This window comes from Pituophis catenifer, unplaced genomic scaffold (genome assembly GCF_029215685.1).
Source record: "Pituophis catenifer annectens isolate HBS135680 unplaced genomic scaffold, rPitCat1.0.hap2 SCAF_8, whole genome shotgun sequence".
In the NCBI taxonomy this organism is placed as follows: domain Eukaryota; kingdom Metazoa; phylum Chordata; class Lepidosauria; order Squamata; family Colubridae; genus Pituophis; species Pituophis catenifer.
In genome coordinates, this window is record NW_027256888.1 from 71,107,819 (window position 1) to 71,130,394 (window position 22,576).

Consider the following 22,576-nt stretch of genomic DNA (forward strand, 5'->3'; position numbering starts at 1 on the left):
CGGCCCGCGGGGCCACATGCAACTCTCCCAGGCTCCGTTTTTGGCCGCAATGGCCTCCTGCCGCCTGTGCGCCCCCCCCCCCCGAGGTCCGTTTTCACTTGGCAGAGGGTGGCAGAAGGCCATTGCAGCTGAAAACAGAGTTCAGGAGCCCATTTTCGCTGGCAGAGAACTCGGGCCACCACAGACACCCCTGACACAAGTGACATCAAGCTGGCCACGTGCACCCTGGCCATGCCCATCCCAGTCCCCCGAGGTCAAACCCGACCCCGATGCGGCCCTCAATGAAATCGAGTTTGATACCTCTAATTTGAGCCAATGAATTGACCTCAAAAAGTTTTAATATTTCTGGAATTAATTGTCTCCCTCCATCCCACAAGGCATCCTGTGCTACTTATCCGAGTCTCCGCTTAATGACCCATGAGATTGTTCAACATCTGCAATCTGGAGTGGCAGGATTGGGATTATTGAGCGAAGCAGTGATGTAATGTCTCACTGAATGGCTGCCTCATTGAATGACTGTGATTCTGGTCCCAATTGTAATTGTAAATTGAGGATGATCTGTAATTCAAATGCATTAAGGGAACAGCAAATTAAACAGAAGGACAAAGATTTGATTTCAAGTATTTTGTGCCCACGTATCTGATTTGGACACAAAACCATCAGAATAAGCTCCATAAATATTAGCGAGAGTGAGAGCAGGAGCATCAAAAATATAAAACTATATTAGAAGAAATGCCTGTGGTTTTGTACCAAGAATTTAGCCTACAGGCAATACCCCTATACGTAGATTCTTGGGATTTACGCTACCAGTCGTGTAAGTGAAGAGGTGGTAGGCTAGTTGGCATCCCATTTAAGAAGCAGAGACTTTATCCAACTAAAATTTCTTGTTATATGTCCATTAAAATTTTACGATCTTTTCACAGCCTGTAGAAGAGCAGTAAAATTAAGATGTCTCATTCAAAAAGGCAGTGAGAATAACAAGGTAGGGAAATAGACGGGTGACAAGGCCCTTAGACTTTTGACAATTTTAAAACACGTAGACTCGGGTGGCTTTTCTTTAAATGCCAGGTGATAACCTATTGCTAATATGAATTATTATTCAGAATGACTGAAGCATAGGTTGAAGTCAGGATTTTCTCTTTAGAGACAGATTTGTAAGAAAGTACAAGCCAATTCTAACCTGTCTTTGTGTCTGGCTATTTAAGATTAGATTGGCTTTGGACTTACCAGGGATCTATGCACTCTTCTTGGCCATTTTATAAAATAACTGTTAAGCTTTTGAGATCTGGACAAGGTGAAGTTTTTCTAAATAGAATAGAATAGAATAGAATAGAATAGAATAGAATAGAATAGAATAGAATAGAATAGAATAGAATAGAATAGAATAGAATAGAATAGAATAGAATAGAATAGAATAGAATAGAATTCTTTATTGGTCAAGTATGATTGGACACACAAGGAATTTGTCTTTGGTGCATATGCTCACAGTGTACATAAAAAGAAAAGATACTTTTGTCAAGGTACAACACTTAATGATAGTCATAGGGTACAAATAAGCAATCAAATCATACTAGGAAACAATTAATCGTAAGGATACAAGCAACAAAGTTACAGTCATGCAGTCATAAGTGGGAGGAGATGGATGATAGGAACGATGAGAAGATTAATAGTAATGCAGACTTAGTGAATAGTTTGACAGCGTTGAGGAAATTAGTTGTTTAGCAGAGTGATGGCGTTCGGGGAAAAAACTGTCCTGGTGTCTAGTTGTTCTGGTGTGCAGGGCTCTATAGCGTCGTTTTGAGGGTAGGAGTTGAAACAATTTATGTCCAGGATGTGAGGGGTCTGTAGATATTTTCACAGCCCTCCTTTTGACTTGTGCAGCATACAGGTCCTCAATGGAAGGTAGGTTGGTAGTAATTGTTTTTTCTGCAGTTCTAATTATCCTCTGAAGTCTGGGTCTGTCTTGTTGGGCTGCAGAACCAAATTTGGTCTTACAGCCCTCTTTATGTTTTGTAGGGCATCATTTGCCAACATTATTCAGGTTGCGTAACTCAAGATTGCTTTGGGCTTATTTTAATGAATAGTGGCTTATTTATTTCCATATACGTGGAATAAAAGTTGAACTTTTGGAAAATAATTATTAAAATGTGTGCTATTGTGAACACACCTGACTTCTCAACTGCTCAGATTTGTTCCGATTCCCTTTTATAACGGCAAAAATAAGTTGCCCTCTGTGCAAGAAGATTTTAAGTAGCATTTAAGTGACAAAATGTGATTTTTGAAAGATGCCAGGACAGACCTGAGCTAGTGGGGATCTTCCTAATCATTCCGGAGGTACCAGTAGACGAAAATATTTAGATAACCTGTTTGGGCAATGAATCATCTGCAAGAAAAGAACCCAGCCTTGAAGAATGCCACACATTCAGGCAGTGGTAGATAGATTGGCAAAAGATCCCACCTCTAGCCAATTTACATATTTGCCCTTTTTAAATCCAGTTTGCTGTTAATTTTAATGTTTTAACATTTAATGTTCAATGTTTATAAGGTTTTTAACATTCTAGTTCTTTTATATTGCTATTTTATGACTTAAGATGGTAGAGTCACTTGATAATAGAATAAGCAGAATAGAGTAGAGTAGAGCAGAGCAGAGCAGAGCAGAGCAGAGCAGAATAGAATAAATAGCATAGCATAGCATAGCACAGCACAGCACAGCACAGCACAGCACAGCACAGAACAGAACAGAATAGAATAGAATAGAATAGAATAGAATAGAATAGAATAGAATAGAACAGAATAGAATAGAATAATAATAGGATGGGATGGGCATAGAATAGAACACAACAAAACAGAACAGCTTTATTTGGCCAAGTGTAATTAGACAAACAAGGACATATTTGTTATAAACTTAACAAATAAAATAAAATGTAACATGAAGTCCGTTCCATTGTCCTACTCATGTACTATGGGCGTGTGGCCAAATGTGAAATAAATAAAGCCTTGAAACTTGCTTTCTCTTTATTGCCTTAATTTGCTTGCCTTACGTGCCAGTCTCTAGTGGGAGACGCCCATTTGGGGAAAAATTAAACTAGATGCATGACAGATATGTCCAAACAACCCAGCCACGGTGGGTTGAATACCTTGCAGGGTTAAAGGATCAGTATCAGCCCTTTAAAAATGGTGACGGTGAATACCTTGCAGGGTTAAAGGATCACTATCAGCCCTTTAAAAATGCACTGGTTATTTTCATCTCAGTCTGTTTTCTGACAAAAAGTGCTCTTTGAGGAGTAATGAAGAAGACAGCGGCTGCTACGGCTGTGCATGGATATAATTCGGGCATTGCGATTTTAAATGTTTGTTCAGCCATGAAATGCACTGGGTGGCTTCAGGCCAGCCATTGTCTCTTCAAATAATTCCTATTGCATAGTGATTGCTCTAGGACCTTTTTCAAGTTTTCTCCTCTTTTTTTTTCCTTTCTAAAAGTCAGTACAAGCCCAATTCTGACTTTCAAAGCACGTTTGTTAGGATGTGAAGAGTTTTGCTTTGACAGGTGATCAAGCTGAGTCATTTTCATGTTTGAGAAAAGCCAGGACAGTGGAGAAGTGGAGTAGCTGATTTTCTTAACAAAAAATGATTTCATACAGATAGAGCCATTCCATCCCTTATATGTATTTTTTATGGGCCAGAAAAGTATACTATTCGTCTCGATCTGTAAAATTATATATAGGTAATCCTCAATTTAGGTCCGCAATTGAGCCCAAAATTTATGTTGCTAAGTGAGAAATTGGTTAAGTGAGTTAATGCCCCGTTTTATGACTTTTCTTGCCACATTTGTTAAGTGAATCACTGCAGTTGTTAAATGAGTAAACCCGGGTGTTAAGTGAATCTGGTTTCCTTCTTGACTTGGCTTGTCAGAAGGTTGCAAAAGGGGAACACCTGACCCCGGGACACTGTAACCGTCATAAATGTGAGTCAGTTGTCAAGCATCCGAATGTAAATCACAGGACCATGGGGATGCTGAAATGGTCGTAAGTGTGAAAAACGTTCATAAGTCACTTTTTTTTCAGTGGCGTTGTAACTTTGAGTGGTCACTAAGTGAACTGTTGTAAGTCAAGGACTACCCGTATTCCTTCTTGCATGCATCTGTGTTTAAACTTTTTAATCTAATATCTATTATTAGCAGCTCCTAGAAATTTCTTCAGTAAAATTGAACAATCTCCTCCTCCTCCTCCTCCTCCTCCTCCTCCTCCTCCTCCTCCTCCTCCTCCTCCTCCTCCTCCTCTTTCTCCTCATCCCCCTCCCATCCTGTTCTGCCCCAGCTACGGACCCCAAACAAACTCTATACAAAGCTTATTTTACTCAAATAACTTAGTCTTTATCAATCAAAGGCTGTTAATAAACTGTCTTAACAGCCTACCAGGCTGTTCTAAGATAAGGTAATCACAGTCTTACTAGAGTTGACAGAAAGCCCAGAAGCAATTTTGCAGAGAATCCAGACACGAAGGAGAGTGAACTAAAGTGTTCTCTACAGCTTGTTGCAAGTGGCATTCCTTCTTAAATAGCCTAGGGGAGTGGCCAATTAGCCCCAAGACCTCCTCCTGAGGAGCCACTCCTGCCTTTTGGCAGCTCTGCACGCCCGCGCATTGAGAAGAGGCTCCTCCTCTTCGTCCTCTTCACTTAAAGGAGCTTCTGGAGGTTCTGAAGGCCCTGGCTGAATCCCTGCCTCTGGCACCATATCTTCTCCAGCCTCCTCACTGTCTGACTCGAGCGCCAGCTGCACAGGCTGCTGGTGCAGCACCACACCAGCCTCCTCGTTGTCAGAATCAGCTACAATCCTCACAGGCTGCTGATGGGCCACAACACATCCTCCTCCTCTTCCTCCTCTTCCCCCTCCCCCCCTCCTCCTCCTCCATTTTAGAAAGCATTTTAGAGTTGGTCAGGTAGATGGGCACAGAGGGGAAGCCAATGATAAAAATTATCGGATTCTGTAAACATCTCTGGCTATGTACTTAAATTTAAATGACTCCGTATTATAGAGATCTGATTTTATCAAAGTTCTCATTCAACTTCAATTGCATTCTATTTGTATGCTATTTTTGGCTTTATGCCCTCTGTAACTATTTTTTTTGGATGAATTGCCCTGCAACTGTTATCTATGTCACAAAACCTTCTTCTCTAAAAGTGTATTAAGTTACTTTTTGCTTCTTCTCGGTTTCCTTGCCTTCTTGCAGAAGAGTGCCATTTTAAATTTTTAAAAACTCAATAAAATCATGAAAGGAAAAAAAAAAGGTAAAATCAAACTTTGGTCTCTTAAAGGGAAACGGAACTATTTTTTTCACCGTTCTATTATCAGAGACCGCAAGAAAGAAGCTATTCATTAAAGTTGCATGGTATCCTTGTAGAGAAGGATGTATCCATATACAGGTAGTTCTCGACTTACAACAGTTCATTTAGTGACCGAAGTTACAACGGCGCTGAAAAAAAAGCGACTTATGACTATTTTTCACACTTACGACCGTTGCAGCATCCTCATGGTCACATGATCAAAATTCATGGCCTTGGGGCCATGTGTTCAGTTTCTGTGACCTTCTCACAAAGCAAAATATAGGGGAAAATCAGATTCACTTAACAACCGTGTGAGTAACTAAACAACTGCAGTGATTCACTTAACAACTGTGGCAAGAAAGGTCGTAAAATGGGGGCAAACCTCACTTAACAAATGTTTCACTTAGCCACAGAAATTTTGGACTCCGTTGCGGTCGTAAGTCGAGGACTACCTGTATATTATACAGAAAAACCTTGGCACTAGACTGAATCATTGCTTGATAATGTAGCACAATATGAAGTAATGTGTTCAATCATTTTAATACTTGGAAGTGAATGTGGAAAAAATGGTGACTCAGCTAATTTAGTAACAAATGGGACCTGTCTTGATAGCAGAGAAGATAGAGCTAATGGAGAAAAGGGCTATCATTTTGATGTAGACCTATTCTTAAAATCAGATATGACCTTCTTAAAAAATCTACATATGGAATTAGAATTAGAATTAGAATAGAATAGAATAGAATAGAATAGAATAGAATAGAATAGAATAGACTCTTTATTGTCACTTTGAATGTACACTAATCAGCATACATTAAAATGAATTTTCATTGCATCTAGTTCTCAAAGGGTCACCACCTCCTTACATAACCGTGACAGAATAAATAAATACAAAATTATGCATATACCCACATATATTATGTGACACAAAGAAACAACGCAGTCTGGTTTGGATGTTTACATGTAGATGGTGAGAAAAACGAATCTTGCAAGTTTACCTGACTGATGGCATAGGGAACTTAGCTGTTACAGAATCTGATAGTCCTGCTAGAAATACTTCGAAACCTCCTCCCAGAGGGGAGCACCAGAAACAGGCCATGAAGTGGGTGTGTGGGGTCTCTAACCATGCTTTGAACTCTAAACACATAGCGCTTATAAGCAGTATCCTGAATAACAAGAAGCGAGCTTTCTGTAAACTTCTCGGCTGTCCTCACCACTCTCTGTATGGACTTTCTATCTGGGGCACTGCTGCCACCAAACCAAACAGTGATGCAGTTTGTTAAAACGCTTTCAGTCTTATAAGCTTATAAGCAGTATCCTGAATGATGGGAAGCGAGCTTCTAATATTCCTATACATACGTCTCCTTTGGCATCTCTCCATTGCTTTGACAAACTTACCGCAGATACATGATCTCTATTTACAACAAATAACCTGTGACGATGCTCACAAACATGCCTGCTTATCTTGAGAAGCAATTATGTATGAATTCTGCATCACACTTGCCCTGTTTCCCTGGAGAATGGAGGGTGTTCTACATGTCTTTTTTTTTTTCCAGATTAAAAGTATATAAAATTTTATTACCCATTATATGAACACATTTAGTGTTTGCAATGTTGAAAGGATCTCAAATTCCAGGGGAAGGGAACTGGTCAAGCTAGAAGTCAATCCAGTCCCAAGGCTTTTTCCTTTTTATTTCCTTGGCAACGGTAACCATGGTTACCAGCATCTGTTTGAAGATGTAAGGGGCAAGCCAGTTCAACAGCAGCAGCAGCCAAGCCCATGAATTAATATAATTATTTTATAGTGTGTTGTTTTTATTCACCAAAATGTTTGGGTTAGGGTTCTGAGTTTAAAAAGGATTAAATGAAATTAAGCGAGGAGCAAGTTTTTGAAGGAAAAATATAAATTAGCAGAGAAGTCCTCAACTTACAGCCATTCCTTTAGCTACTTTTCAAAGTTACAAGAATACTTGAAAGTCCTCACATTTATGACCACCGCAGGTCAAAATTCAGCCGCTTGGCAACCGGCAAGTATTTACAACAATTGCTGTTGATTGTCAAGATGGTTGTTAAGATTTAACACTGGCTTAACAACCACTTAAAAATTGTAGGAAAAAAGGTCATAAAATTGGCTGTAACTCACTTAGCAATCACCTTACTTAGCAATAGAAATTATAAAATAGAATAGAACAGTGATGGCTAACCTTTTTGCCGGTGCGTGCCAAAAGCGGGGGGAGCACAGGGGGTTCACACATGTGCGTGCGCACACCCATAATTCAATGCCCCCCATGTATTTGTGAGCAACCCCCCCCCACGCGACCCACGCTTTTGGCACACGATGGCACAGTGGGCTCGATAGGCCCATTTTTCACCCTCCCCAGGCTCCAGAGTCTGTCTTGGAGCCTGGGGAGGGTGAAAACGGCCTCCCTCCCTCCCCCCCCGAGGCCCTCCAGAGGCTGGAAATGGCCCATTTCCCGACTTCTAGTGTGCCCGGAAGGCCTGAAAATTGGGTGGTCGGTGCACACATGTGCACTGATGCTGAGCTAGGGCAACGCTTGCGTGCCCACAGATATGGCTCTGTGTGCCACCTGTGGTATGCTTGCCATAGGTTCGCCATCACGGGAATAGAATAACAGAGTTATTAGACATTATGATCCCAGTCATGGACTATCTATTCATGTAGCCCTCAACATACAATCAAAATTGAGCCCAAAATTTCTGTTGCTAACCAAAGCAGTTCTTGAGGGAGATTTCCCCCATTTTATGACCTCATTGCTGCAGTTGTTAAGCAAATCATGCAATTGTTCAGTGAATCTGGTTTCCCCCCAGTAACTTTGCTTGTTGGAAGGTTACTAATGGTGATCACATGACCCCTGGGACAGTGCAACAGTCATGTTGTACATGCCAGTTGCCAGGCGGCTGGATTTTGATCACGTGACCATGGGGATGCTGCATCAGTCATAAGTGTGTAAAATGGTCGTAAGTCCCTTTTTTTCAGTGGCATGGCAACTTCAGTCACTAAATGAATGGTTTTAAGCCTTGGACTACCTGTACTTCATTTCCAATTATAACTCATGATGAAACCCCTAGTCTATAACGAATGCAAGGAAATGACTTCTCCATCTTGCATGCTTGCAATCTACGTGCGCTTAAAGATGCTACATTTTTAGCAGCCCCTGTCATAACCTGTTAAAATTGCTTCAAAAGCTAAAGTGTGGCTAACAGTAAGCTCTTTCTGCTTCTCCTCCTCCTCTTCCTTTCTGAGAAAGATTTTCCAGAAGAAAAAGGCTACAGAGATCTTAAGCGTTTCCCTTTGCGTTACGTTTTTCCTCTTGAATGAACAATTTAGTGTCTTGGCTGATGTGACCCCTATTTAGTTCAGTCCAGCTTCCTCCTCCTCCTCCTCTATCCATGAGCTCAAAACCTAGAGAGGGGCTATCTCAGAAAGAAAGAAGAAACTACTGCATCATCTTGGATGAGATTTCACCTAATTATTATTTTGGTCTGGCTTTTCCATTACATCCCTCTCTCCTACTTTCCTGTGACTTGCGCTCTCTGCTTTCTCACTCATTAATAAATGCTAACTATAGGTCTAGCAGAGTGTGAGAACCATCAGCTGTCAGACTTCACAGGACCAATCCCATATTTTCATCTGTCTGAGCCCGGCTTGCATGCTTCACTCTTTAGATGAGCAAAAGGCAGGGGTGAAATGCTCCCAGTTCGGACTGGTTCAGCCGAAACGGTAGCGATGGTGGCGCGAGGCTCCGCCCACCCACCCAGTCATCGTTACTTCCTGGTTTTAACCAGGAAGTAACAGTTTTTTTACCCTCTGCGCATGCGCAGAAGGGTTTGTGCAGGCACAGAGGGTCTGCGTGTGGCGCATGCACTTCTGAACTTGTTGGGAAGGTAAGTAGATTTCAGCCCTGGCAAAAGGGCTTCACAAAATCATGAATAGGAGTTCTCCGCCTGGGGTTTCAAGGACTAGATCTCGTTGAGGCACAGAATAGATTAGATTAGATTAGATTAGATTAGATTAGATTAGATTAGATTAGATTAGATTAACAGAGTTGGAAGGGACCTTGTAGGTCATCTAGTCCAACCCCCTGCCCAAGCAGGAGATCCCGCACCATTTCTGACAAATGGCAGTCCGATCTCTTCTCGAAAGCCTCCAGTGATGAAGCTCCCACAACCTCTGAAGGCAACTTCTGTTCCACTGGTTGACTGTTCTCACTGTCAGAAAATTTCTCCTTATTTCTATGTTGAATCTCTCCTTGATCAGTTTCCATCTATTATTCCTTGTCTGGCCTTCAGGTGCCTTGGAAAATAGCTTGTCCCCCTCCTCTCTGTAGCAGCCCCTCAACTATTGGAAGACTGCTATCATGTCTCCCCTGGTCCTTCTCTTCACTAGACTAGCCATTCCCAGTTCCTGTAACCGTTCTTCATATGTTTTACTCTCCAGTCCCCTAATGGTCCTGGTTGCTCTTCTCTGCACCCTTTCTAGAGTCTCAACATCTTTTTTATAGTGTGGTGACCAAAATGGATGCACTATTCTAGGTGTGGTCTTACTAAGGCTTTATAAAGTGGTATTGGTACCTCACTTGATCTTGATTGTATCCCTCTGTTAATACAATTTAGGATTGCATTTGGCTTTTTTGGCTGCCTCTGCACAAATCATGCTTGGTTCATGTTTGCTGAGTTTTTCATTTTCTAACTATTTTGACACCCTAGCTAACTGAGCTCAAAACTTTTGGTTTATGTTCCCAATTTAACTTATTCCGTTTTGACCTCTCTATGTTTTAATTCACAGCCACCTCCACAGATCTATGACAAGCAGTTGGATGAAAGAGAACACACAATTGAAGAGTGGAAAGGTAATTTTTACCTATACAAGGTATAACATCTGATTCTGCACTTGATATCTGTCCTTGACCTCTGCCTCCCCGCCTCCTGATGCCTCCTGCACTCCATGGGGATTGCATATGCACTCAGAGCATGCTCAATAATTCTTGAGAAGTCTGAGAATGTGTTTGAATATTAGTAGTTTGGGTTAGTAGTTAGGCTGTTGGTTTGAGCTTCAAGCTTGGCAATTTGGTTGCACGCGTTTCATCACCATTCGAGGAGACATCGTCAGTGCCTTTTGAATTGTGCTCATCTGTCAGAATATAGGTCTTTAAAGATCTTTTTATGAGATGCAAATTAGTCTGAATGTTGTTTGTTCGGATATTTCTGAGTCATGGTCTGATTTCAGACTGTTTGATTGGCTGGCTGTTGTTGGGCTGCAGTTAAGTACCATCTGTGCGGTGCAGATTAGGATTAGAGTTGTTATCTCAGTGCCTCTGAGTCAGGGTCAGGTTTCGATTTGTTTGCAATCAGCCACTCAAACTATCAAAGAAGCTGAAACCAGACCATGATGTCTCTTCGAATGGTGACATAACATTTGCAACCAAGTTTGAGAATCTTCCTTTACTTGTGTGGTTTTTTTTCCTCTTTACAAAAAATGTTTTGTATCTCTTGAAAAACCTAGTGGTTTTTCCAGACCTACTAAGATGTTCTTCTGAAGATCTTCTGACTCAATGTTGTCATGTTGGCAGAAGAAGGATACACATCCTCCAGAGCCTGGGGAGGCTGTTTTCGCCCTCCTGGAGGCTCGCGGAAAGCCTCCGGAGCCCAGGGAGGGCAAAAATGCCGCCACCACCCCGCTGTCGTGCAGGAGGCCAACTAGCCCATGCCCACCATGGACATGCCCACCCAGCAACCAGGCAGAGAACCCCACCCCTGGTCATAAGTGTGGGAAAATGGTCATAAATCACTTTTTTCTGTGTGGTTGTAACTTTAATCTATCATTAAATGAACAGTTGTAAAACGAGGGCTACCTGTAATTCTTCTGTTCTTCAAGGCAGTTGACTTGACTCAAGGGGAGGAGTAGGACAGATGATAGATGGGAAAAACATAGTTGGCTATTCATTTTTGTGGTCTTGTTTAGAAGGTTTTTATTCACTGTCAAGAGTGGTTTTAAATAATATGGGGAACTAATAAAACATATTTTAATATGGGGAAGTAATAAAACATCTTTATAACATGCTCCTTTGTCTCTTGCAGAATTAATCTACAAGGAAGTAATGAATTCTGAAGAAAAGACTAAAAATGGTGTAGTAAAAGGACAACCTTCTCCCTCAGGTACTCAGTCCTAGTGAATGACAATATTTTACATGGTTACAGACCTTAAGGCAGATCCTTTTCTTCATCTACATAATAATATTAATAACAACAACAACAACAACAACAACAACTTTATTGTCATTGTACGTATATACACAGTATACCCATACAACGAAATTCACTTAACACCCAAAGACCAGGTCCAACACACATAACAATCCCCAAACACCCCCCCACCCACCACAAATTCCCCACCCCTAAACCACCCAAACATCCACACAACAGACCAAGTAATGCTGTCCAACAGCTCACTGATGGTGGCTCTTTAGTTCATTGTTGAATGCAGTTATAGCTCTGGGATAAAAACTATTCAGAAAACGTGTGGTCCAAGTTTTAATTCTTCTGTATCTTCTGCCCAAAGGCAACTAGAAATAGTACCTAAAAACAGTAGATTTTCATTGATTGGAAGCTAGGATGTATTCCAAGTAATTTTATAGCCTTTTCCAAGTTGGTCCCTTTTAAATATATAGGTCTATGCAGATGTGTTTATGGACCCATAACTCCAGAATTCCCAGCTAGTATTTTGAGAAGTTGTAGAAGGCTGAGATAGAGCACAAGAAGAAGATAAGCTATATTAACTGAACTCGGTTAAAAAAAGACTTGTATTAACTCTCAGCTAATCCGTTTATCTAGGAATAAACCCTGCAGAATTAATTGGGGGCTTACTTCTAAATAACAATATATCAAACTGCACTGATTTGCTTTCAGAACTTTGAATGAATGAAGCTAGTTTTCCCATGTCGTGTATTAATTCAGTGTTCAATGAAACATTAAGGTTCTGTAATCAGTTCCTTAGCCATCATTAAGAGATTGACATACGGGTTTGTGGTATCTTGTGCCTATTCCCACACTTGGTTTTTGTTTTGTTTTTTAACTTCAGCTACAGGTTTATCACATACTTTTCTTTATTCTCCATCATTATGTCAGAAATTATTTCTGCATTGTTTTTCTCAATTAATGTCAGGTCTACTCAATATTCAATTTAACGCATTATGTATGTGACGTCCCAGAAGTTTGTTATATCTCTTTTATTTGTTTCTTTGTCTTTGCAGTTTGCTAGGAATATCAAAACTTGGTGTGTTTGTGGGCATGGGTCAGGGTGGATAAAAATCTATGCTTTTAAAAATCAATCAATCTATCAATCAGATTATTTAAATTGGATTTTTTAAAATTTAAATCGGATTTTTTTTTATCAAATTTATTTTAATAAAATGCTTTTGGAGTAAAAGTCTACTAAAGATAGTTTTCTATTTAAGATACATTAATAATTTAGTTTATTAAGCATGAAATGGAGCTTAATTATGTAGCATGAGGCTGTATATTCTGCAATATTAGGACTGTCAGTGAGTCAACAGTGGATCAGAGGAGGAGCGCTGTGGGACAGAGATGACAGTTGCTCTTCAAAAATTATGATTAAAATCGAGTTGATTTAAATCAAGCCTTTTTACTAGTGATTTAAATCACGATTTAAATCAACTTGATTTAAATTAAATCCACCCTGGCATTGGTAGAAGAGTCAGACTTTCCTTTTTTGTTTTTTGTTTTTTGTTTTTTTTGTTTTTTTGAGACTTCCCAATCATGGAAAACATGAGGCAAAATTAACATCCATATTCGTTTTCTTTGTCTCACTAATCTCCCTCCACCATATTGTTGCTCAGCACAGAAAAGCCAAAAGGAATTTCAGGGTAGATGCCTGGATTAGCATAAGACTTTCAGCACCACACATTTGTTTCAGTTATGTCAGAAAGGCCATTCAACAAGTCCTTACAGAGCCGAAAAGTGAGGGACAGAATACACAAATTTGATTTAAGAGCTTACTGAGCTGTGGCCCAGCATCATCATTCTTGAAGATGGAGTGGATGTCAGAATAAATCATTGTTCATGGGCAAATTTGTCATAGAAAGCCCTGCCTCTTAGGTGATTTATGAGGAACAATAAATAGGATGTGCTGGTAGGGAGTAATAATATAGAAAGACTAATTAAACTCAGCTTTCACTTAAAATGGAGGATCAGCCTTATTATAAACTACTGTTTGCGGCTGGCAGAAAACACTTTATTTCCCTCTTTCCTGATAAACAGAGGACAAAGATAAACAGAGGTTTTAAACACTGATTTCCTTGCAATTGCAGGTAGTCCTCGACTTACAACCATTCGTTTAGTGACTGTCCGCAGTTACAATGGCACTGAAAAAAGTGACATGACTAGTTTTCATATTTATGACCGTTGCCGCATCCCCATAGTCACATGATCAAAATTCAAGCGCTTGGCAGTTAACATGTATTTATGACAGTTATCTATGGAGATTTTCAGTTATCCAGGTCATAGTTGTCCCAGAGATGCTTTTTAAAGAGGCCACTGGATTTTGTTTGTTATTCTTTGAAGACGTTTTGCTTCTCATCCAAGAAGCTTCTTCAGCTCCTATTCCCATCAGAGTGAGCTGGTTTCTCGGATAAACTTTTCTAATTTTCTAATTTTTCCTTTTAATGTTTTTAACAAATTGTAACCAACCAAAGCAGTGGTGGGTTCCTACCGGTTCAGTCTGGAACTTGTGAACCGGTTGTAGCAGCGGTGGGAGGCTTCGCCCACTTGCCCGACGTCATCATGGACGCTCTGCACATGCACAAAAGCGCTGTGCACAAGTGAAGCAAGCGCACGTGTGTGCTCCCATTGCAAACTGGTAGCGGAGGTAATTGGAACCCACCCCTGAACCAGAGTCACTGAGAATATAAATTTAAATGTATAAATAACTAGTCAACACCTTGGAGAACTGAAGAAGCTTCTTGGATGAGAAGCAAAACCTCTTCAAAGAAAAACAAGAAAGTCCAGTGGCCTCTTGAAAAAGCACCTTTGGGACGGGGTGAAATCCAGCAGGTTCTGACAGGTTCTGGAGAACCGGTAGCGGAAATTTTAAGTAGTTCAGAGAACCAGCAAATATCACCTCTGGCTGGCCCCAGAATGGGGAGGGAATGGGGATTTTGCAGTATCCTTCCCCTGCCACTCCCACCAAGCTACTCCCACCAAGCCACACCACGCCCACCAAGCCACACCCACAGAACCGGTAGTAAAAATATTTGGATTTCACCATTGCTTTGGGACATGTATTTATGAGAGTTGCAGTGTCCTGGGCTCATGTAATCAACCATTTCTAACCTTCCAAGATGACTTCCAACAAGCAAAATCAATTGGGGAAGCCAGATTTCTTTAATTACTGCATGATTCACTTAGCAGTTATGGCACAAAAAGGTTATAAAATGGGACAAAACTCGGTAACAACAGCCTTGCTTAACAATGAAAATTTTAGTTGTTCCATTGTGGTTGTAAATCAAGGACTACCTATACATATTTATTTTTAATTTCATAGAATTTTAAGTTGTATCATTTTTATTTTTATCAGGAATGATAAAATGAACCATGGCATAAAACAATAATTTTTCAGGATCCATCTTGAGAGGATTGTGTCTATAGAGAGAATTTTATCAACACCAAGAACCATGAACACCAAGATCATGCAATATAACTAATTAAAAATATTAGAAAAGTTCTGTGACGGAGGGAAAGAAAAATCTTTTTTTATTGTTATTATTATAACGAAGGAAACAACTTGCTAATACAACTCTTCAGCCACAGCCTGCAGTAATTTGTGGCTATCAATCAAAGACTAGTTATTTATATATTTAAGTTTATATTTTGTCTAACTGTCTGTGACTCTGGTTGGTTACAATTTGTTAAAAACATTAAAAAAAAGAAAATTAGAAAAGTTCATCTAAGAAACCAGCTCACCCCAATGGGATTAGCCCGCCCCACCTGTACCAGGAAAAGAGGCATACTGGAGACCTTGTCATCCAAGGAATTTTGGAGTCTGGGAGAAGGGCCTTTTCTGCTGTGGCTCCCGCCCTCTGGAACGTTTTGCCCTGCCCACCCTGAGATCAGATCCACTTGCAAAAGTCCTTGAAGACAAGTCTGTGCCAACTAGCCTGGAGCCCCAATGGGGGTGCAGCACTTGGCTAATGGAGTAGAGAACACCTCCTCCATGTGTGCATTTTGCTCCCTTCCTCTCCATCCCGCTTAGTTTTATATTAATTGAATTTTAAATTTTAAATCCATATTTATTGTTTTAATGTTTTATAGTGCATTTTAACCTGTAAGCCGCCTAGAGTCACTTTTGGCAAGATTGGCAACATATAATTTTAATAATAAATAACAATAATAAAATTAAAAATCATAAAGAAACATAATAATATCAATAGCATTTATATACCGCTTCATAGTGCTTTACAGCCCTCTTTATACGATTTACTGAGTCAGCATATTGCCCCCAACAATCTAGGTCCTCATTTTACTGTCCTCGGAAGGATAGAAGGCTGAGTCAACTTTGTCAGGATCAAACTCCAGGCTGTGGGCAGAGTCTGCCTGCAATACTGCATTCCAACCACTGCACCACCATGGCTCCTAATAATAAGTGCAATTTCGCAGGTTGAAGAGATCACTCCCCTACGGCTGCTGTGGGTAACCCTGGGAGACAGCCTTGAGAGAGATATGTCTGGAATGTGCTCCTGTCTTTGGCTGCTTCGTTGGTTTCCCATCCCCCTTGCCTATGGCAATTTGAGAGCAGGCCAGGGATGCTTTGCGAGTTGACACCTGATGCGGCCCTCATAAAATCGAGTTTGCATCGATTTTAGAGCATCTGAGGAGCATCCGTCGCTCTCTTCCTCGATTCACCAAGGTTTAGTTTTTGTCCTTTAGAAAAAAAAAAGAAATGCCAGGCAGCACTGGAGGGCTGGATCTGAGAGGGGCATGCCTTTATTCTTTTATTCTGAAGTGGTCTCTTGCTTCCAGGTTGAATCACGTCGGTGTTCGTTTTCTTAGCACAGGTGCAGCAGTGAACAGCAGCGAAAGCCTCCCTCCCTCCTCATCTGTCAATGACATTTCCTCCATGTCCACAGACCAGACCCTGGCATCGGACACTGACAGCAGTTTGGAAGCTTCTGCAGGACCCCTTGGTTGTTGCAGGTGACTAGCTGCCTGCCTGCGAAACCCGACGTTCTTCAGAAGATGATGCAGTTTGTAGGGAGACAAATCTATGGTGATTAGTGAAAGAATTTGATGATGGCAAGGAAGAGAGAGAGAGAGAGAGAGAGAGAGAGAGAGAGAGAGAGAGAGAGAGAGAGAAATCAAAATACACATACTGATTAAGCAAACAAAAAATCCCTTTCAGCCTGCTTCTAAAAAAAAAAGAGAGAGTAATGTAAATGCAGCTAAGCTCACGTGTATATTTAACTTATAGTTGCTCTGCTTTGGTCTTCTTCCAACGATGCTTACTGCACAAAAAGAGAGAGAGAGAGAGAAAAGGGGGAAAAAATTAAGAAAAAGAGTGAGAAAAGAGGGGGGGAGTTTTAAAAGAGCTTTTTTCCACCACCCCCCATTAAAAATGGCAAAAATTTTAATGGTTGTAAAATCAGCAATCTGCAACTGTCCTTTCTCATAATGGCATGACAAGGTGGACAGTCCCCCTCCCTTTCTGTGTATACATGTGTGCTTATTTAACTGCTCTCTGTTTCAGTTTTGGATAAATATACAGAGAACTGCACATGTATCTTGGTGTACATACATACATATAAATATGCATTTGAAGATAACAGTATACATGAAGCTGTGTGTATGCATAAACCGAAGAAGCGGGAGCCTTTTATGTCTACACGCAGCCTGCCGTGGAGAACAACCTCCTGTTGTCGTGTTTTTTAAATGACATTTTCATCTGTAATTATAATCTCAGTGTACAGTACTGCTTGTTTAGTTGTTCCATGGGTTAGTTTAAATTATTTTACGGCTAAAATCCTACAAAGCTCACTTCTTGAGTTGGGGGCTAAACTGGAAGGAATTGTGTACAATCAGAATCAAAGTGAAGTTTTCTCAAAACCTTGATGGTGTAGCATCTTAAAATTCCAGTGTTGTTTTAACAGCAACTTTTGGGGAGGAAAAAAATATAGGATGGTGACTCAACCAATTAGTTATTCATACCCACGACCGTAGGAATTGGTTTTTTAGAATATCCGTCTATGGAAATAGCATGTTTTTCTATGGACGTTGTTAGAAGAGAGCCCTGTTTCTATCGTATTGTTCATGTGAACTTTTTGGAAGCCCTTAGTTGGCTCCTTGTGGATCTTCTGATCCAATGTGTGTCATCTTAAGTGAAGAAGAGAGAATTACAATGCACCATCTTATCTACTGAAAGCAACCATCAGTTTTATTGAAAGGTGTTGTATAAATCAGACAAGTAATCCGTAGCCTCAGTCACATCCTCGGACTTATATCTTGGAAAAAAGTAGCATACTTCTGTCCTAATTTGATCTTGGGAAACTAAAATCCATTAAGCCTAAAAGGTTACAAGATTCTTCTCTTTGCAGAATTGTCATCAAACTGTCAAACAATGATCAGGTTCTACATCAGGGCAGATTGGATGATCTGCTAGGAAAATATGAGCCTTGGTTTTATTTCTTAAATCTGAATAGAGCACTATCACAATCTGGAAAATGTGTATTCCCTAAATGCAGAAACATAATGAAGTCCAATTACAAGAAGATAATATTGCAGGTCTGTTTATTTATAGCAATTTAGCAAATCTGGAGCAGGTCAGTCAATGTGTTTGAGGCTGTGAATGACTTCTTAATTTGGTTTAAAACTTCCTTTTATAAAAGTGTTGTGTATCTAACTACTTTGAGCTTTCATTTTTCCCTACTTGTACCTTTTCATCCAGACAATCTAAGCCAGAGTCAAAATATTCCAAGACATGCTTATGATATTAGTAACTTTAGCAACTTAGTGTTGTAAGATATATTACGTGAGCAAGAAGTTAAGGCAAAAATCTGCCTGCCTCACATGGGAAAATGTTCAAACATGTCATCTGAGGAGTTTGGGAGATGAACGAGCAAAAATGTTCTGGAATGATGAAGAAGCTCCAAAAGACTCCATCTATCTTCTCTGCACATATTCTATATCGCCCGTACCCTGTTTTCAGTCAGACCAATGATAGACTGTATCTGGTCTTGAGGAGCAATGTCACAAACCTAGCTTTTTTTCAAAACTTAGGTGTTGAGTCTGTTGATACCTGAATGAATGGTAGGACGGTAGTCTTAACTTTTAAAGGAAATCCGAGATGTTATTAATTTCCCCTAAATGAATCTAGAAATCAATGCTATGGATTAACCGGTACGGATTGCCATTAAGCCATGTTCGGAATGGCAGGAAATATGAACATCATTCGTTACGTTCCATTTTTGTTCATGAAAAACCTCAACCTTCTTACGTATCCAAGGGGTTAGAGGAATTCTGTTCAATTTCCCAGAGGGAGAGGGAAATTTTGGGAAGATTCATTCCCAAACAGAAGGGAGAAGTCCTTCTAAACAGACGATGGAAGTCCAATGTCTTCTCCAAGGTTAGAATCAGGGATTCAACTCTGGACGTTGAAATTCAATCCCTTGTGTAGCCTTCGAAAACACAATCCCAGTTTACCTTTAACAACTGTCATGGTTAGAGGATGTGAATCAAAACAAAATTAACTTTCTAGTTAATTTCAGCAAAGACAAATAAACATAAAAGTATGCACAATCAATACGCAGTTGCAAGTCACTTTAGTAAGCATGTTTAAGCCTATTCATATCACACCGATCTGAGTTCCATACAATACTTCTAGAAGTATTTTTAATAATGTAATGTAGTTTCAGTTGTTAAGTAAGTTAATGAGGGAGTAGATTTTTCTTTGAAGAAAAAGAATCAGAAAGTTTAGTTTGTGCAGTATGTATAACAGCAATAAGCAATAGGTTATTACTGCAAATATATATATATATAGCTAGATACATATATATAGCAATATAGGGGACAATCTACTAAGTGCCACTATAAGTCATAGCCATGTGGGTAGTATGTGTACAAGAATCACATGCAACTTCCATACATGTCACAAAACAATGGTGCTTAATCTGTTGCCCCCATATTCTTCTCAAAGCCATGAAATGATATTATCTCATGTGGCATTGTAACTTGAACCCAGCCTGGAAGAAATCCCAATACACAAGAAATTGTAGTATTTACAAGAAGGACAAGTGCGCGTTTGGGGATTCCATAAAGGCAATAACAGAGAAATGATGTTCTAAGCAATAATGGTGTTTGCTTGATGTGTATTTTCTTTCCTAATATCATGGGCAATTAAAAGCCACTTCTCCCCATCCGCCATTTTGGTGCTGACAGGATTAAAACCTGGGAGTTGTTTGGAATCACACATTATGATAAGATGTAATTGTTAACTATTACCAGAAATCACAATCAACAGCAAGGCAACTGAGTTTAGAGAAGATACTAAATCACTCAGGACAGTGAAATGCCAAGCAGCATTTATGAAAATAAATAAATAAATAAATAAATAAATAAATAAATAAATAAATAAATAAATAAATAAAATCTCTCTCCACACTGGATATGGCAGATGAGATTTCCACAAAAGCACAAGGTGAGGATGTTAGGACCAAATCTAATCAGCGCATGAAGGATCTACAATTGCTTAAGAAAAATATCCACGAAACTTTGAGACAACAGTCATTACTGATTACTAACAAAAAGGATTTAAAATCAAGCAACTGGTATCCTAAGCCTGTTGCGTCATCTCTTGTCCACCCATCACTTAAAAGTACTGGATGCCATTCTGGGCAATTTATTTCGGAAAGGATATAATCACCATTGTTAAAAGAATGAGCGGTTGATGAATGAGGAATGATTTAAGGCAATCAGGTTCTTCTGAGGATATGTTGGTAAGCTTTGGACATTCACAAAGTGTATAAAGAGAGAAAGTGAAGAAAGATAATATTAAACAGTTGAATGCTCCAAATTATCTACAGAAATAATTGTAGTGGTTATAAATAAAGGGAAATAAGTATTGAACCATGGAACTATAATTAAGATGAAAATGGTTGCAGAATGGCTCAAGGTCAATTCAGAAAGATGATTCAATGAAGGCCAGCAACTTCATTAGTGTTCCAGATGTTCCAACATACATCAAAACTAGAAAATAATCAAGACAATGGCCAGAACATGTAGGATTTTATTGATTGATTGGTCAGTGAGGCTTGTTCATATCTTTTGTGAAGATAACTTCACATAAGTAAAGCAAATTACAATGTGTTCCACTTATTGTCAACTGCAAAATAGGAATGCTGGAATGCGTTACAGGCAACTTATCTACCTGTAATTGCTGAACCTGAATTAAATAGATTTTCAGAATCACATCAAAATATGTGTACAGCAATGTTAATAACCAGTTGAATTATTGAATTGCAGATGGGAATGGAAGGGCATGCAAGGCTGATTTTACGCAAAAAATTCTAGAGCTAACTAGGAGCAAAGTAATGATATGAAGCATTTCATTTTATGAGAACTGACAGAAAGGATAATGTCCAACTGACATTATGTGTGTTTAAGATAGTATAATGCAGAATTCTTTATAGCTTGGTGGTTATAAGATGAACAATAGCCAGTTTGACTACAGTAGATATAGAAAGGTTGCAGAAATTGAGTAATTCACAAACAAAGCAATAATTTGCACTTCAGTGCCCTGCTTTAAAAGGCTACTTAAATTGTAGTGTTATTATCTAGTTCACAAGAAGAAATACCACAATCCTTGCCTTGAATTTGGTGCCCAGTTCTTGGATGACCAGTCAAAAAGGATATTAATATACTAGAATGTTTATGATGAAGTTCCCAGATACCACACCCTAGAAAGAAATATTAAAGAATCGGGTATGGTTAGACTAGAGAAAAGAGTATGGAGAAGCAATTTAATAGCCAGATTCAAATATCTGAAGGGTTTTCAGAAAGATAAATTGGCTTTTTATCACCATAGAACAGGGATTAATTATTTCCGTCTGCTGGAAACTATATAGGGCTTTGTACAGCAGGTCAAATTTGAAAGTAGAAAGAATTCAAAAGTGGTTCAGATTTGGGGTGGGGTATCGTGGGGCAAGGTAGAGTTTTTTAAAGAGGTAAAATAAGTGTCTCCAAAAGTTCCCCCATCAAAAAAAAAAAAAAAAGAAAGAAAGAAAAGAAAGAAAAGACAAAAGGTAAACTAAACAGCCAAAAACAAAGCAAAAAAAAAAAAGTGCTAATAAACTTCAGGAGGGCCACAGATGACACTGTTTTTGTAACCCAGCCCTAGAGATTAGTAGCAAATTAACAAATTACAAGAAAAGGATAATTCGCTCCTAATGCTGTAAATTATTTGGCAGTGGCATGCATTGGGTCTGGAGGTGCTGTGCTCTCCTTTTCTAGATTTTTAGTAAGACTGGATAGGCATCAATTAAGAATACTCTTGTGGAATCACTGCTCCAGAAACGATTTTGGATAAAACACCATGGAGGCATCTTTTAAGTGCCAAGATGTTTTATGAATCCAATGAAGTAGCGAATAATTCAAATTTACCATAATTTTACTTTTGAAACAGATCACTCTCAACAGCATCACATATCAGGGAGGGTATAACTAGAAACAAGGTTAAATGATGTGAAGAAAATACCCAGATATAATGATGCCTAAGAGAGCAACGTCTTTTAAGAGGCATATTTTCTTAGGCTTTTTAAAAAGTCTGCGCTTGCTGTCTTATTTTGCTCCAAAATTTTACCTAAGCATGGCAGGGTGATTGGGATGTGGTTCACAACTTCCTAGATCAGCTGTTCAAAGGCTGTGCAGCCCCAAAAAATATTTGGTTAGTCTTATATGCATTTTTTAAAAAAATAAACCTCCTTCCGAATTCTCAGGGGTTTCTAGCTTTTATCCAAGTAAGTAGGTTCTAAACATATACTGAATTTCATTTTAGCTCCACTTCCCCTTGTTCCCAAAACATTTAAGTTGCTTTCACTAAACGGGGTTCAACTCTGGATTTTCAGATTTATAACAGTATGTTTGTTCACGAATCTGATATAAACTGAAGAGGGCATTTCGTGATTGAATTCACCAATCTAGACACACACACACACACACACACACACACACACAC

The 22,576-nt window shown here is 39.4% G+C and overlaps 1 protein-coding gene across 4 annotated transcripts in view; it reads left to right on the forward strand.

Moving 5' to 3' along the window:
• The window catches only part of MAPK10 (mitogen-activated protein kinase 10), a 122,958-nt gene that overhangs the window by 96,141 nt on the left and 4,241 nt on the right, over positions 1–22,576 (forward strand). For 2 of the 4 annotated variants that reach the window (XM_070949077.1, XM_070949079.1), the window contains 3 exons: positions 10,127–10,190; positions 11,419–11,496; positions 16,410–16,679. In XM_070949077.1, coding sequence (XP_070805178.1) covers positions 10,127–10,190; positions 11,419–11,496; positions 16,410–16,552 — 285 coding nt within the window. In that variant the 3' untranslated portion in view covers positions 16,553–16,679. Of the gene's footprint in view, positions 1–10,126; positions 10,191–11,418; positions 11,497–16,409; positions 16,680–22,576 lie in introns of those variants that run through there. The other 2 variants (XM_070949075.1, XM_070949078.1) reach the window with 2 other exon arrangements.